This window comes from Mixophyes fleayi, chromosome 6 (assembly GCF_038048845.1).
Source record: "Mixophyes fleayi isolate aMixFle1 chromosome 6, aMixFle1.hap1, whole genome shotgun sequence".
In the NCBI taxonomy this organism is placed as follows: domain Eukaryota; kingdom Metazoa; phylum Chordata; class Amphibia; order Anura; family Limnodynastidae; genus Mixophyes; species Mixophyes fleayi.
Window position 1 is genome coordinate 146,154,500 of NC_134407.1, and position 15,448 is coordinate 146,169,947.

The 15,448-nt window shown below is 38.1% G+C and overlaps 1 protein-coding gene across 2 annotated transcripts in view; it reads right to left on the reverse strand.

The window, feature by feature from the left end:
• The window catches only part of SLCO4A1 (solute carrier organic anion transporter family member 4A1), a 62,141-nt gene that overhangs the window by 21,951 nt on the left and 24,742 nt on the right, over nucleotides 1-15,448 (reverse strand). For both annotated transcript variants that reach the window (XM_075176739.1, XM_075176740.1), the window contains exons 3-6: nucleotides 12,230-12,320; nucleotides 7,523-7,644; nucleotides 6,850-6,955; nucleotides 4,283-4,437 (exon numbers count right to left, since the gene is read on the reverse strand). In XM_075176739.1, coding sequence (XP_075032840.1) covers nucleotides 4,283-4,437; nucleotides 6,850-6,955; nucleotides 7,523-7,644; nucleotides 12,230-12,320 — 474 coding nt within the window. The remainder of the gene's footprint in view (nucleotides 1-4,282; nucleotides 4,438-6,849; nucleotides 6,956-7,522; nucleotides 7,645-12,229; nucleotides 12,321-15,448) is intronic.

The window sequence follows — 15,448 nt, forward strand, 5'->3', positions numbered from 1 at the left end:
TGATCTGCTTTCTCTTTGCATTAGATACACATATGTTGAGTAGCCCGGAGACAGGAAAGGGAGCAGGTAAGCATAGGGCGACTGTCCGCAGCACTATCTAGAAGCTTCTGATTGGCTAGTGGCATACTGACCTCTCCAGCAGGGTTGGGTACGGAATAATGATACTCATTATGCCGACACTACTTACCCCGACGTGGAGAGACAGAAGGGCTCCTTCCTCGACCAGCTTGCAGGACGACTTCTGTGTATTGCGACTGGAAGTGATGGCGATCCCTGAAAAAGGCAGCGCCAGCTGATGATGTCACCGCGGTCATCGGTCCTGTGAAGGGGGTAAAGTAAGTATTACCCCTTTCACAGCACCGATGACGTCACCAATAACAGCGACGCGGTCATCGGTGCTGTGAAAGGGGGTAATGTAAGTATTACTCCCTTCACAGGACCGATGACCGCGTCACGGTTATCAGTGACATCATCAGCTGGCGCCGCCTTCTTCAGGGATCGCCATCACTTCCAGTCGCAATACACAGAAGTCGTCCTGCAAGCTGGTCGGGGAAGGAGCACTTTGGTCTCTCCACGTCGGGGTAAGTAGTGTCGGGGTAGTCAGCATCGATATGCTGACTACCACCGCTCCAGCTGATAGAACTTAAACCATTAGCGGGTATATTATATGAATATTCTATTTACTTAATTATTATTTCCATTTGGCGACTGCAGAAAAGAAGATTCCTATTGGATTTTCAAAGGGGAAAAAAAGATATTTGTAATTAATTAAACTTTTATATGAAATTTTGAAAATGCAACATTTTCTTTAATTAATACCTGTTATGATACTATTCTCTCTTGTGTATATGCCACTTCATCATATTATTATATTGTGTGCGAGTAGGGAGTGTAATGTGACTTTAGAATTTAATACCGTCAACATAAATCTATGCATTTCCTCTATGCTATCCCTGGGGTAATTACGCACACTTGTACGCCATATGCGAAGGCTACTGGATGAACCCTGAGACGCGTCTGACTGAACATGCGAAAGGAAATAGGCTTTTTTATGTGCGTTTATTCCATTCGTACATTCTGAGTGCATACGTATCCACCTCAACATGAGCCCCTTAGTCTGTCTGGTTTGGTGCACACTGACTTCACGTAAAATAGGACAGATATAGACAAGTTACTTTATGCAATAAATTAATGTGTTTGCTGGACCACTACTTGTAACTTTTGCAGAAAAAGTACATGCAAAATGAATGATTAACCTCAGAATTTAAATTGTATTATATGAACCATGAAGGTGAAATACATTGTGCAGTGTGAACATGACATTCCACTGCAGCCAATCCACACTGCGCGTTCTGCAGAGCTAGCCTGTCTCGCTGTCAATCACTGCTTGTTTAGATAAAGAAGCACCACCCTCCCAGCATGCCAGCCCAGGGCAGAGGAGTGACAGACAACAGGATGCACATATTTAGTGGTGTATACACACTCCAGTTATTTTATGTATATTTCCACTAAGTTATACACAGCATTCTTAATGTTAATTGGAACTAGGAGCTTTACTTGCTTATTAAAAGAGTTGTCCACTTTCTGAAGACTATACTTTTCTCTAAGCATTTCTTCAACATTTACAAAACATTTTACTTTATCTTATGGGTTCTTTTTGTATTTTTTGATAAACATTATATATATTCTAGGGAAGATGTATTTATTTTTGATGCCCTTGAACTTGACAAAGATCATCCATGTTCTATACTACCAGTGTCCAACTGGTTGGCTACATGTGTATGGACACCCTGACTACTAGTAAGGTGGAGGACAAGCCTGTAGTCACTCTACCCTATCGGCACGAGTTTCACATTGAGAACATGTTAGCGGTGATAGCCAGTTAGAAACCAGCATCAAGATACTGGGTAGGGCTGGGATAAAGCAAGTCAAGCGGCTGAAAGGTGAGAAACGGTCAATGCCAGAAGCAGAGTTAGTAGTACTGGTGACTAATTACTGAGAATTACTGTATGGTATGTTGTATAACTAAAAAAAAGAACAAAAAACAATGTGACATTTACTGTGCGTGTGTATGTGTGTTCCTTAGAGACAGCTATACACAAAGGTATTACCCAGTCTGCTGATTTTCCCGAATCTTCCTTGAGCTAAAAATATCACAATGTTTTGGACCTCAGATGTCTTTCACTTTCACTTTTACGCAGCACAAAGAATTTATCAATGAGAATGTTTTTCTGTCAAACCCTCAAAAACTAACCTATTAACTATATGCAACACTAACTGTTTCTGTATGAAGTCATTATTATGCATATCAGCAGGATACAGAATGGTAAGAGGACACATTTTTTTCAGGCCACTTATGTGTTTTTCAGACCATATAATGTACAAACATTTAAATTTAAATATATATTTAAATATAAAAAATAAAAATTATGGTGCTGGTATTTATCCATCTAATCTTTTATTAAATCTTATACAAATATTCTGTGGAAACATTAAAGAGTTACTCAATGTGATGAGTACAGACCAGGCAAGTTGAGGCTCTACATCTGTTATAGAACTACAGCATGACATGATGAGTCTTGTAGTTCCAAAAAAAGGTGGACAACCACAGTTTGCCTTCTTATAGTGCATTCAATCATAGTGAATGGGATATTCATCAGCGATCGTTTTGGGCACCTACGAGTGTTTCACTGGGAGACAGACAGATAGAACTGCAGCCTGCTGAGAGTTTGGTCACAGAAAAGCTGACATCCCTGATAAATCTGTATCTGACGATCAGATAGCACTATAACTTGTCCTATCAGTTTATTCTAACCTGGAAAGTTAAGAAATTACAGGTTCTTGTAACCTCAAAGACAAAAAAACAGACCCATAACACAAATACCATTGTCATGAGTGTTTGTGTATATTTTTACAGATTTGTACGATTATCACGATGGTGGCCTAACTCTGTTCCCACTTATAAAACTGACACTTGGGGCTAGATTTACTAAGCTGTGGGTTTGAAAAAGTGTGGATGTTGCCTATAGCAACCAATCAGATTCTAGCTTTCATTTATTTAGTACCTTCTACAAAATGACAGCTATAATCTGATTGGTTGCTATAGGCAACATCCCCACTTTATCAAACCAGCAGCTTAGTAAATCTAGCCCTTGGTGCGACAGGGGCACCTTTAGTAGATGTTCCCAGGTTTACATGTCATTGGAGATGGCACCATCCAGGTACACTTTATATAGGAAGAATGTATATGTAACACAGTACTGATGTCCCCTCCATCTTATGGCTTATTTAAGAAATAAAACGGTCTGTACTGAGCAGTATATTTGGACAGGAAGCCTAAAGGTAACAAATAATTGAAGGGGTGGTGCAAAAGTCATAGGCAGACATTTACAGGGAGATTCAATTCCCCGTGAGCCGAAATTTGTGTTAAAATTACCGTACTAGCAGTAATAATGTGCATCAATTACCATAGTAACGGTAATGATGTGCACCCCGCGTTGTTCTTTAGAACATCGTGGAGAATTGAATCTCCCCCTTACAGTGACATTTACCTGTTGCTGTTAGGAGCATTCCCATCTAGGATCACAGTCCTGCAATGGTCTGGCAGAGCACCTTCCATAGCGGAAAGAAGTGTGCTGCTCGTTTAGGCACCTTTGTGCAGACAGGAGAAAATGCGCTGCGCATTCACCTTTTTGCTACTTTGGAAATGACGCTTACAAGTTTCGCCATGGAATATATTCTGTGGAAACATCTGCCGACAAGATTTCTCCTCATATGTCTCTTTAAAAATCTGAGAATTTGATGATAAGGATTCCAAAAATACTGCTACTTGCTCAACCTGCCTCCTCTATCTCCCGTACCTAGAATGTCACTGGCATTGATGTAGATGAAGGACATATATTTACAGAAGTATTTTAAAAGACATTTATTTTGGCTGATTGCAACTTCATTTATAGATTTCCTGTTCCTCTTTCCAGTAACAACCACAAGCAGTAATATTTCCACCCACAGGGTCATTTCCACTGCTAAGTGTACTTTGTACTTTCAGATCAGAGTACGATTAAAACAGCTTATTTCTCACGACATCTTAGTCTGATGTAAGAATAAGTATACAAAGATCAATAAATTAATACTATAATATAATATTAACATAATATAGTAATAACAAATAATATTTCAATACTCAAAAAAAGCAATATTTATCTCTAGGTATAAATCTTTTGTACTCGTGTTCAAAGATTTTACTAGTTTGATTTGTATTTAAGAAGAAATTCTAACTTACCAAAAAATGTTGCAGCTTCTGACGCACTTAAACTAAACTGTGATTCTAAAAACTTTGGTCCAAATGTTGACACTCCTGTTATGAGGGTAGCTTCTGTCGCTCCAGCTAGGCACAGGAAAATGAAGGTGGGGTTTTTTAGAAGCATCAACAATGACCTGTGTTAAAAACAATTTAAGAGTTAGGAGGTTTGTTTAGAGAGGGTGCGTATACAATTTTGTAAAATTAAGTATTTTGGCATCAATAAATACTGTTTGCACTGTTGATTATTATTATTATATTTGTTTTATTCAATAATACTGTCAGGAACCTAATAGGGAACTTCCCCTGCTTGCTAGTTTCAATAACTGGCTGATAGCTAAATGAAATGCTCTTCTCATGGACTATGGGCTTGATGTTGAGTTAGGAGCAAAGCAAAAAACGGGAGTAAATTTGCTCCTGGACAAACCATGCTGCAATGCAAGGGGTGCAAATGAATGAATTTAATTTTTGCACGCCCGGAAAATACTGGTTGCTTTTGCATATAATATCCCACTAGGGGTTAAGGCGCACACTGGAGAGAAATGAGGAAGTAAAAAGTAATCAAAAATAAAAATATAAAAGTATATAAAGAGACACACTAAATGAGCAAGGTTCTCAGCTGCTGCAAACCCCTGGTTAATTGCATGAAAACCACTTTCAACACTTGGTTGAAACAAAGATAAAAGAGGGGGGAGGGTTGCGTTGCAGAGAAACCTATTCTAGTAATAAACGTAATAAAAAAATATATGTAAAAAATGTCTCACCGGAGTATTGCCCAAAACAACAAGGAGATCTTTGATAAAAAAATAATAAAAATTAATCATTTATTGTAAAACAACATACTTATATAAGGTGTCCTAAATCGGCACGAAACGCGTCAGCTGGGTCTGTTTTGTGCTCTGCCTTCGGATTCTACAAGCTTCCAACTCCTACGACTGTCTTTTGGATCGTGAACTTTACCCACCCTGTTGCCAGTGAGGCTGTCTATGAAGCTGCGCGTGACTGCGCTAACAACGGGGGATCGTGGTGAAAGACCAATTCAAGTCAGGCTTAGAGACGGGAGTCCGCTTGGTGCTATCTAATTCCCTCCGGAGGGTGAACACTAAACCGGTAAGCAGAGTGACTATCTAATGATCTGATCGTGATTTAAGCCTAACACGACGATACAGTGTTATATACAACATCAAAGGAGGTTGCTGGGCAGAGACTACATCTATTTGTTGGATAACTCCTTTTCAGTACCATTCCGGCACCGTGCCTTTCATTTTTTTATACTTTTTATGAGACTATTTGTGGATTGATCAGTGCACAATATGAACAGTATTTTCCTTAAAGTGGCCATATAGTATTTCTATACATGAGTGGTGATTATTAAGTAATCACGTTTGTGTGGTTAAATTACCTCAGTACTCAGTACAACACATGTTGATTTGGTATCTAATGGGAGATTTATGTATTTTGTTTATTCACATGTTTATATAAGTATGTTGTTTTACAATAAATGATTAATTTTTATTATTTTTTTTATCAAATATCTCTCCTTGTTCTTTTGGGAATACTCCGGTGAGACATTTTTTACATATATTTTTTTATTACGTTTATTACTAGAATAGGTTTCTCTGTAGCGCAACCCTCCCCCCTCTTTTTTCTGCTTTTGCATATAGCATACAAATACTGGGCAGCTTTATTTTTACACTGCAATTTAGAGTTGATCTATATACATATATAGTCAGAACTATAACTCTGTACACGCATTTTAAATTTGCCCCTCTGCAGTGTAACATGGTTTTGCCAAGGTGCAAATTTGCTCCTTGTTTGGGCTTTGCTTCTAACTCAGCATCCGGCCTTATGTGTGGTTCTGATGGTTGGCGGCCAGAAGAGACAATGAAGCCACATCCTGGAGATATGAGTTTGTACAGTCCAGATTACAAAATCAGGACAACCTAGACAACTCCCCCAACCTGTAGTCATTTTGCTACTTGGTATAGTGTGCTACAAAAAACAAATAATAAAAACAGGCAACATCTAAAATATAAGTAATCATCAATGACACTTTAATCAGAAAAGGCAGTATGCTAGAAAGATCGCTGATTGCTTCTCATCTTCATAATGTGCACCAACGCTGGAAAAAGCTGCCAACAAAGGAAAGGCGTGACATGAAAATGCATAAATACTATGGGCCTGATTCATTAAGGAAAGTTAAGCAACACATTAAGTATGTTTTCTTACTCAAGTTTTCTGGACATAACCATGTTGCAATGCAAGAGGTGCAAATTAGTTTCTTATTTGGCACATACTGTGTGTTTTCATGTAGCACACAAATACTTGATAGCTTATTTGTACACTGAAATTTAAAGTTGATCTAGGACATGCCCTACCCAGAATAAAAATCTGCCATCACATTTTAAATTTACCTCCCCCTCCAATGCAACATGGTTTTGCCTTACTTATTTACTTTTGTTTAACTTTCCTTAATGAATCAGGCCCTATAACTGCAAGTCAGTATTTCTAAAATAGGCTGTGAACAAATAAGTACAAATTGTTCTTACTTTGGCAGATCTTTAAATGTCTTCCCAAAATCAGGGTCTGGTTTGTGATCCCCATCTTTCACCTGATGAGCCTCGGATATTCTCATAACCACATAACGCTGAGAGCCTAAAAGAAGCCATGTTACACAATGAGAGAAGTTGAGTATTTGCTAGGGCCAGGAATAGCGTCCCATCACCAGTTTCATGGTGATGGGGCAGGTCCAATGGCCCCTTCCTCCAAAAGTGCCTGCAGTGTATTTGCCAACTCCCTCTTTTCTCTATTGAATAAAGTCTGTGACCTAGTTTTGCCATACCCAGGTATCTGTCTCTTTATTTCAAGGTGATGTGGTGGGCAACGTTCAAGTGTTAAGGGAAGGGCATCAGTCGCTCTGCAACAATTACTATTTATTTGCTGAATTTAGAAGATTTAAAAAGAAACTGTGATTGTAGAATGTGCAAAAGTTTGGACTATAGGAAGAAATGTAAACATTTTAGGACACGTACAAAAAGTTCAATGGCAACATATTTAAAGAGGTTGAAAATGAATCGCTGCTTTTCTTCTACTATAAGAAAATGTTCTCAGTGCTGGCAGGAGATGTGTCAGGTCGTATAGATTTAAAGTATGTGTACCCCGTATGGAGACAGGTAACCAGGAAATCTATTTGTGCAGCTAGAACCTGATAAGTGATTGTACCTGGCAGCTGCTGTGGATATCCCAGTATCGGGAAGGAAATGAGGAAGGCAGCTGCTCCAGCACCCAGGAATCCAATCCACCAGGCCCCGACCCAGAGCGGATTTTCAGGTGTGAGATCAGTGCTGCAATAAAACAAGCACACATAAATATAGATAAACCATGCATTGCAGTGAGTTTATTTGAGCTGGGTCCACATTTATTTATCTAGCAAAGACATACACCACAGGGCAGTTTAATAATGGGACACATACCACACATACATAGACTGAAACAAAGTAAATACATTTAATCAAAGAAAGAGAGACACCACATGCCACTCAAATCAAAACACCCCTCAGAATCCTCACATTACCCACTCAACAAAACCACACCCATATTTCCTTTAGAACCCCATTACCTAAAAAGACCTCCAGCTTTCCCTAAGACACCCCCTCAGCCTCCCCACTCACTTATTTAATAAAAGCTGGGCCATGGGTGAAGCTTGGCAGGGCATGAAGCAGAGAATAAGAGCTGGTGTTGACAGGACAAAAAGCATAAAAAAGAACCAAATAGTAATAAACCAGGAAGAAGCTAGGGGCTGCCTGTTGCCAATCACTGCACTCCTATAACCCAGACATTAGCTTCCATAAATTTGACTATTCTAGACTGCTATATGCTGAAATCTGATTGGTTGATTTGGGATATAGCGCATTATTAGTATTTTTCTTATAATGCTCTTAGTAATGCATAAGGTGCACTATACTTAAACATAATTTATTAGTAAAATAATACATGTTTAGAAAACTAATGCTTTCGGTGAGCATATCTGAAAGTTTTCTCGTCAACTGTTACTGCTTTTTAAAAGAGTTTTACCAACTTTGATCCACGTTATATTGTTATATATTTAATTATACCTCAGCAGAAAAGATAATGCATAAAATGCTAATATTGAGGCAAATAATATTCTGACTGTTTTCTGTAAATGAAGTATTCGTTTTGTATAATTCTTGATGTTTTTGGAATCTATTTTAAAATATTACTTTGTAGTTCTAAGTAGTCTTTAACACTACTGTATTTAACACTACTCACTTCCATTCCATTCATTAGTTCTAGATAAGTAATATTCAGTGTTTAATGTTAATGTAAGTATCCCCATATAGCTTAAGCAATTTGCAATTAGTATACGTTGTATGACGGTAATCATCATCATCATGGTAATGCAATCTTATGAACAGTTAGATGCAAGTCCATTTTTTTCTATACTGCGCATGCACACAAAAATGCATATGTGCAAGTCCTTTCAGACTCAGGAGCATATAAATTACTACTGTGTACACTTAGAGAGGCGGAATGGGGGCGGGACCAGGAGGGTAAGTGTAAGGTAAGTGCAGTAATGGCATCAGAAAAATTAATCGTTCGTCTGCAAAACAGACATCTGCTGCTGCCTTTTTCTATTTCAACTGAAAATTAATTTTACCTCGTAAAAATCATTATATAGGATGCTACTTACTGGAATACCTCCTGATGCTTAAAGCTATCTGTAACCTTGGAAACTAACTGTGGTCTGCATGGATTGTTACCATGGTTACAGATGTAAGTATCAGGAGTTATTCCAGTAGGTTGTAGTACCTACAGTAGCACAATTATTTTCATGCAGCAAAATCGGTTTTGGGCAGACCTATACTTGAACTGTTTCTACATGTATTCTGTGAAAATGAGAGATAGTAGACAAACGCAATAGGAATTGTAGTGTTACTGAAGGAAATATGGCCTTTGACAATCTAGGTTGTGATGAACAAGAATATGGTCCTAAAAGTTTCTTCTGTTTTCGACACGCAACCAGATGGATAAATCATTGCGTGCTGGTTTAAATCCAGCAATGTTATTATATGTAGAGGTCACTGGAATGCTTTAAGGGCCTGGGGAGTCTGAAGATTTGTTGAAATAAAATGCAGCTTTATTTCCTCATTGTCAGCAGGCAGAACACAAAGAAAAAAACAGCTTCAAACCAGAAACAAAACGTAATTAAAGCTTCTCTCCAGCATTACAAACAGGAATCAGCATATCTATGACACGGGGATTGTATGCTCTCTGTCTCCCAGGCTTGCAGCAGTATGACCAATTCTGACTTTCTTAAGCTGGGTACACACTACACTGTTTTCGTCCAATAATCGGCTCAAACAGCCGACATAGGACTGCTCGTTCAAAAGTCGGGTCAGTGTGTACAGTGACACCATGGTCGAAAGTCTGCCCAAATGGACGATTGTCGCCTCATTTGGTTGGTTGTACCATTTAATATTTTCGTTCCAATCTCATTTTCCGCTGTGTAGTGTGTATAAACTTCCGACCGATCCACAACAGTGAGTACGAAATTACAGTCATTGCTCACGACAACATGGCTGTAAAAAGTCGCTAAAGGGACGTCCGCTCTTCCCTTTATCGTCCTAAACAAGGCTAGTGTGTATGCAGTCCATGGACCGAGCGATCGGACCATCGGTCGCATGTAAAATTGCTCGGCATAAAAAGTTGGTCGAAATTTCTGTAGTGTGTACCCAGCTTTACTCATCAAAATCACAGAGGTGAAGACAGGAAATGTATACATGTGCATCATAGAATTTTGCCATTGAATTACCCTTCACAGTTCCATGCACTATCACTTCTAAATACACTTAGTGGGTCATTCCACATCAGATCACCCAAAAAAACATGAAATGTCCACCACCCATCTCAGATTTTTTTTGATTTTTTTTAGTTAAGAGAGGATGTCAAAAGAACTATTTCTGCCAAATATCTCGACTGTCTGACAATTAGTTGATTAAATATTGATTTTTCAATTTATTAAATAATTTACTAATCGCAGGTTCTTTATCCAGTTTATTTGAAGTACCGCAGGTGTTTATTAAGGAATCGCCACAAAATTTGGACCCCTCAAAATCGGCAAAAACTGTCGTTTTTCAAATAGCATTAAAAACACTAAGTTCAATTGACATTAGGGATCCCATTTTTTAAGGGGTGTTTAAAAAGGGTATACATTACTACAACAAAAAAAAGCTGGGTACTCTGTTTCATAGTGGAGAAAAAAAAATAATGAATTTGATGTTAGACACCCCAAAAAAAATGGGATTCCTAATGTCAATTAAATCTTTAAAACATGAGGCAGATAAAACTGGATAAAGAAGCCGCAATTAGTAAATTATTTAATAAATTGAAAAATCAGTATTTAATCAACTAATTGTCAGACAGTCGAGATATTTGGCAGAAATAGTTGTTTTGACATCCTCTCTTAACTAAAATAAATTTGTAGAAATCTGAGATGGGTGGTGGACAACCCTGTTTGAACTGATATGGAGTGACCCAATATGTATTGCTTAAAATGGTCATAAAAATATTTAAGAAAACAAATTCACCCTCCCCAGAATTGGCACTTTCGCACCTTTATCCTGCCCAAATTTTTAAAAGATGCCTAACAGGACACATTCTGATAGCTATGAGAGCTGCAACTGCTTAAACTTGGAAAAACCCACTACCCCCTACTATTAGCAAGATTACAGGCAAAATCCAAGTTAGTTTTGAAAGAGAGACAGTCCGGGTGTATATTTACTAAACTGCAGGTTTGAAAATGTGGAGATGTTGCCTATAGCAACAATCAGATTCTAGCTGTCACTTTGTAGAATAAATGATAACTAGAACCTGATTGGTTGCTATAGGTAACATCTCCACTTTTTCAAACCCGCAGCTTAGTAAATATACCTCTGGGTGTGCCTTACTCTACCTCAACCTCCTCTGCCATTATTAAATTGTTTACATGACACAAATATGGAATGGTTGGGTAAGGCTCATTAAATAACCCATCATATATCGATCGAGGTCCCACACCCTTCAACATAATAAAACCTGAGTAAACAACAAGCTCATAACCTGGCTGTGTGTGACTGGAACTGACAGTAACATACGGTGCTGTATTGAGCACTGAAACTAAGTTACTACTTTGTTATTGTGTCCTCTCAACTCTTTTTGTAACCCTGTCATTGCTTCTTGTTGTGTTGTATAACCCTTCTTTTTGCTTTCTGTACCCCTAAATTTTGAAAAATTCTTTCCATAAAAACTATTGATGATAAAATAAACCAAATTCCCATAACCTGTAATTCAGTTTGTTGCTAACATAGTCACACCCACTTGTTTTAAAAATATAAAAAAAAATGCAAAGTGTAGCAGAGCAGAGAAAAGTAACATTTAAAAATATAAATCTAAATTTTGTTTGTTAGAAGTGAAATTGGCAACTATGGTTAGCAGTACAAACTCTGCTGGGCAACTATGGTTAGCAGTACAAACTCTGCTGGGCAACTATGGTTAGCAGTACAAACTCTGCTGAGCAAGGGTACCCCACCTTTCTCTGAATAACAGAGTGGGTTCTACAAGGAAGAAAATACATCTGTAAAACCTGGGAGGGACAGACAGGCCTGCACTAAATAGCAACAATATGACAATAGAGGCCATGCAACAATACTCATATTCAGCAGAGAGGGAGAGAAAGTGATATATGAGTGTATTTCCATAGAAATATTTGTCATGCAAAATTTCAGAGACTATGGTAGAGATAATGAGATTATTTGGAAGTCATGTTATAAATGACCATGAGTAATGTAATGTAGTGTGAACAGTATAGGGCTTTGATGAGAAAAGAAAAACACAAAGCAGAAATGTTTTGCCAGATAACACGCTACTTACGGGCTGCTGATTTCTGTGTACATATTTAGGAAAAATCCTCCAAGTAAGTATCCCACTGCTGGTCCAACTATGGCCGCTGTGTAAAATATACCTAAACAAGTAAGAGCAAATGAGAAGTTAAGTGACATGAAATAATCACACACACACTGGCTGCACACTGTGTGATTTTGGTTGGTGAACTTGACAAATTGACTGCTGTCTGCATTTGCCATATCGGATCAAAATTTTATCTAATTGGATCCAATTTGATCAGGTATGGCAGAACAAAGGGTAACATGATGACCGTCTCTCCCTACTGAGTGGGTTAATGTTTTGACCCAGAAGTTGTTCCAAGTGGCACATGTAAAGCCGCACCAGTGAAAATTAGCCATGTAGCTGTGTAGCCAAATCACTTATTTATGCTGATGTTCACCAGTTGAGTATTTAGTAACTTGTGTGGGGGTCTTTAGACTATGTAGGGTATTGGGTAGTTGTTTAGCAATAGGCCACACTAATAACATGCTCTACGCCTGAGCAACCATTACTGCACATACTTTCGGTCCAACTTGCAGTCTTAAGCAAGGAGAAACTGTAAGACAAGCTTCTGTATAAACTACAACACTCTCTCTGACAGGCAGACAGTAACTCAGATGGACTTGGGCGAGTTACACCGCTATGGACTCACTCCAGTTACATTGCTATAGACTGCACTGCTCTGCAAAGTGGTAGAGTTTACCCATTGAGGGACATGTAAGACGCTGCCCCAATTTTTACCTTATAAATGTCAAGTGGCTATCTCACAAATTTATGTCAATTAACTGTTTTACTGAATTTGTTTTACACACAACAAATCACAAAATCATCAATACCAGTAATTACGCCTATCTACACCAAAAATGTTTGCTACAGGAACAGTTTTCCTGATGTTAATAACACCAGCAGACTGAGCTGTGCCGATATTTAGAGAATGTTCTATGGGAGACATCAACACTTTCCCAAGAGAGAATGTCAGTCAAATTCTTAATATAACATAGTAACATAGTTGATGAGGTTGAAAAAAGACACCAGTCCATCAAGTTCAACCTATTTTGGATCTCCTGCGATCCTGCACTTATATTTGAAATTAATCCAGAGTAAGCAACCGCCAATCTGTTTCAATTTTGAAAATCCCCCCAGACTCAATATTGCAATCCAATTTTTACCCTATATCCACTACTATCCTTTATTTTAAATTAACGATCGTATCCCTGGATACACCTTTCCGCTAAAAATTTGTCTAACCCTTTCTTAAACATATCTATTGAATCTGCCATCACAACCTTCCCTGGCAATGAATTCCATATCTTGACTGCCCTTACTGTAAAGAACCCCTTCCATTGCTGGTTGTGAAATTTCCTCTCCTCTAACCTTAGGGGATGACCACGTGTCCTGTGTATGGTCCTTGGGGTAAAAAGTTCCCATGAAAGCTCTCCGTATTGACCCCTAATGTATTTGTACATAGTAATCATATCTCCCCTAAGACGCCTCTTTTCTAAAGTAAACATGCCTAAACTGGCTAACCTTTCCTCATAACTTAATGACTCCATACCCTTTATCAATTTTGTCGCCCTTCTCTGAACCCTTTCTAGTTCCAAATTATCTTTTTTATAGAGTGGTGCCCAGAACTGTACTGCATATTCAAGATGAGGTCTTACCAACGATTTATACAGTGGCAAAATTACACTGTCTTCCCTTGCATCTATGCCCCTTTTTATGCATGCCAATACTTTGTTTGCCCTTGCAGCTGCTGCTTGACATTGAACACTATTGCTAAGTCTACTGTCTACGAGCACTCCCAAATCCTTTTCCATTATAGATTCTCCTAAATTAATTCCATTTAATTTATAGATTGCGTTCTTGTTTTTGATCCCTGAATGCATAACCTTACATTTATCTGTGTTAAACCTCATATTCCATTTGGCCGCCCAATCCTCCAGTTTATTTAAGTCCCTCTGTAGAGAAGCTACATCTTGCTCTGATTTTATTACCTTACAGAGTTTAGTGTCATCTGCAAAAATAGAAACTTTACTCTCTAAACCATCACCAAGGTCATTAATAAATATATTAAAAAGGAGTGGTCCCAGCACGGAACCTTGAGGTACTCCACTTAAAACTTTTGACCAATTAGAAAATGTTCCATTTATCACAACTCTCTGTTCCCTATTCTCTAACCAGTTTTCGATCCAAGTACAAATTTTGATTCCTAGACCCAGTTCCCTTATTTTGTAAACCAACCTCTTGTGTGGCACTGTATCAAAGGCCTTTGCAAAATCTAAGTAGACCACATCTACTGTCCTGCCCTGGTCTAAGTTCCCACTAACTTCCTCGTAGAAACCAATTAGATTAGTTTGACATGACCTATCCCTCACAAATCCATGTTGATTCCCACTAATAATTTTATTGCGTACCAAGTAATCCTGAATACTGTCCTTTAAAATACCTTCCAGTAGTTTCCCCACTATTGATGTCAGGCTTACAGGTTTATAATTCTCTGGTTGTGATCTCGTCCCCTTTTTAAACAACGGCACCACATCTGCTATTCGCCAATCCCTTGGTACTAAGCCTGATGAGATTGAATCTCTGAAAATTAAGAATAGCGGTCTAGCTATTTCCGAGTTTAACTCCATAAGGACCCTTGGGTGTATGCCATCTGGACCTGGAGCTTTATTTATCTTAATATTCTTCAGTCGCCTTTGGACTTCTTCCTCTGACAACCAAGTATTAATTAATGGCATGGTTTCATTTCCATTTTTATGTATTACTCCTGCCATTTGTTCCTATCTGGTAAATACTGAAGAAAAAAACGTGTTTAATACCTCTGCTTTTTCCTTAGTATCATTTATCAATTCACCCATCTCACTTCTTAGGGGTCCTATATTATCTTTTTTAATTCTTTTGCCATTTATATACTTAAAAAACTTTTTGGGGTTTGTCTTACTTTCTTTTGCAATGTGCCTTTCATTTTCTAATTTAGCCAATCTAATTTCCTTTTTGCATGTTTAATTACATTCCTTGTACCTATGGAAGGACTCCTCTGACCCTTCAGACTTAAACAATTTAAATGCACGCTTCTTCCTTTGCATTTCTTCCCTTACCTTTTTATTTAGCCACATTGGTTTAGACTTAATTCTTTTACATTTATTTCCCATAGGAATGAACTTATACGTGTATGTTTCCAACAACATTTTAAAGACAGCCCAC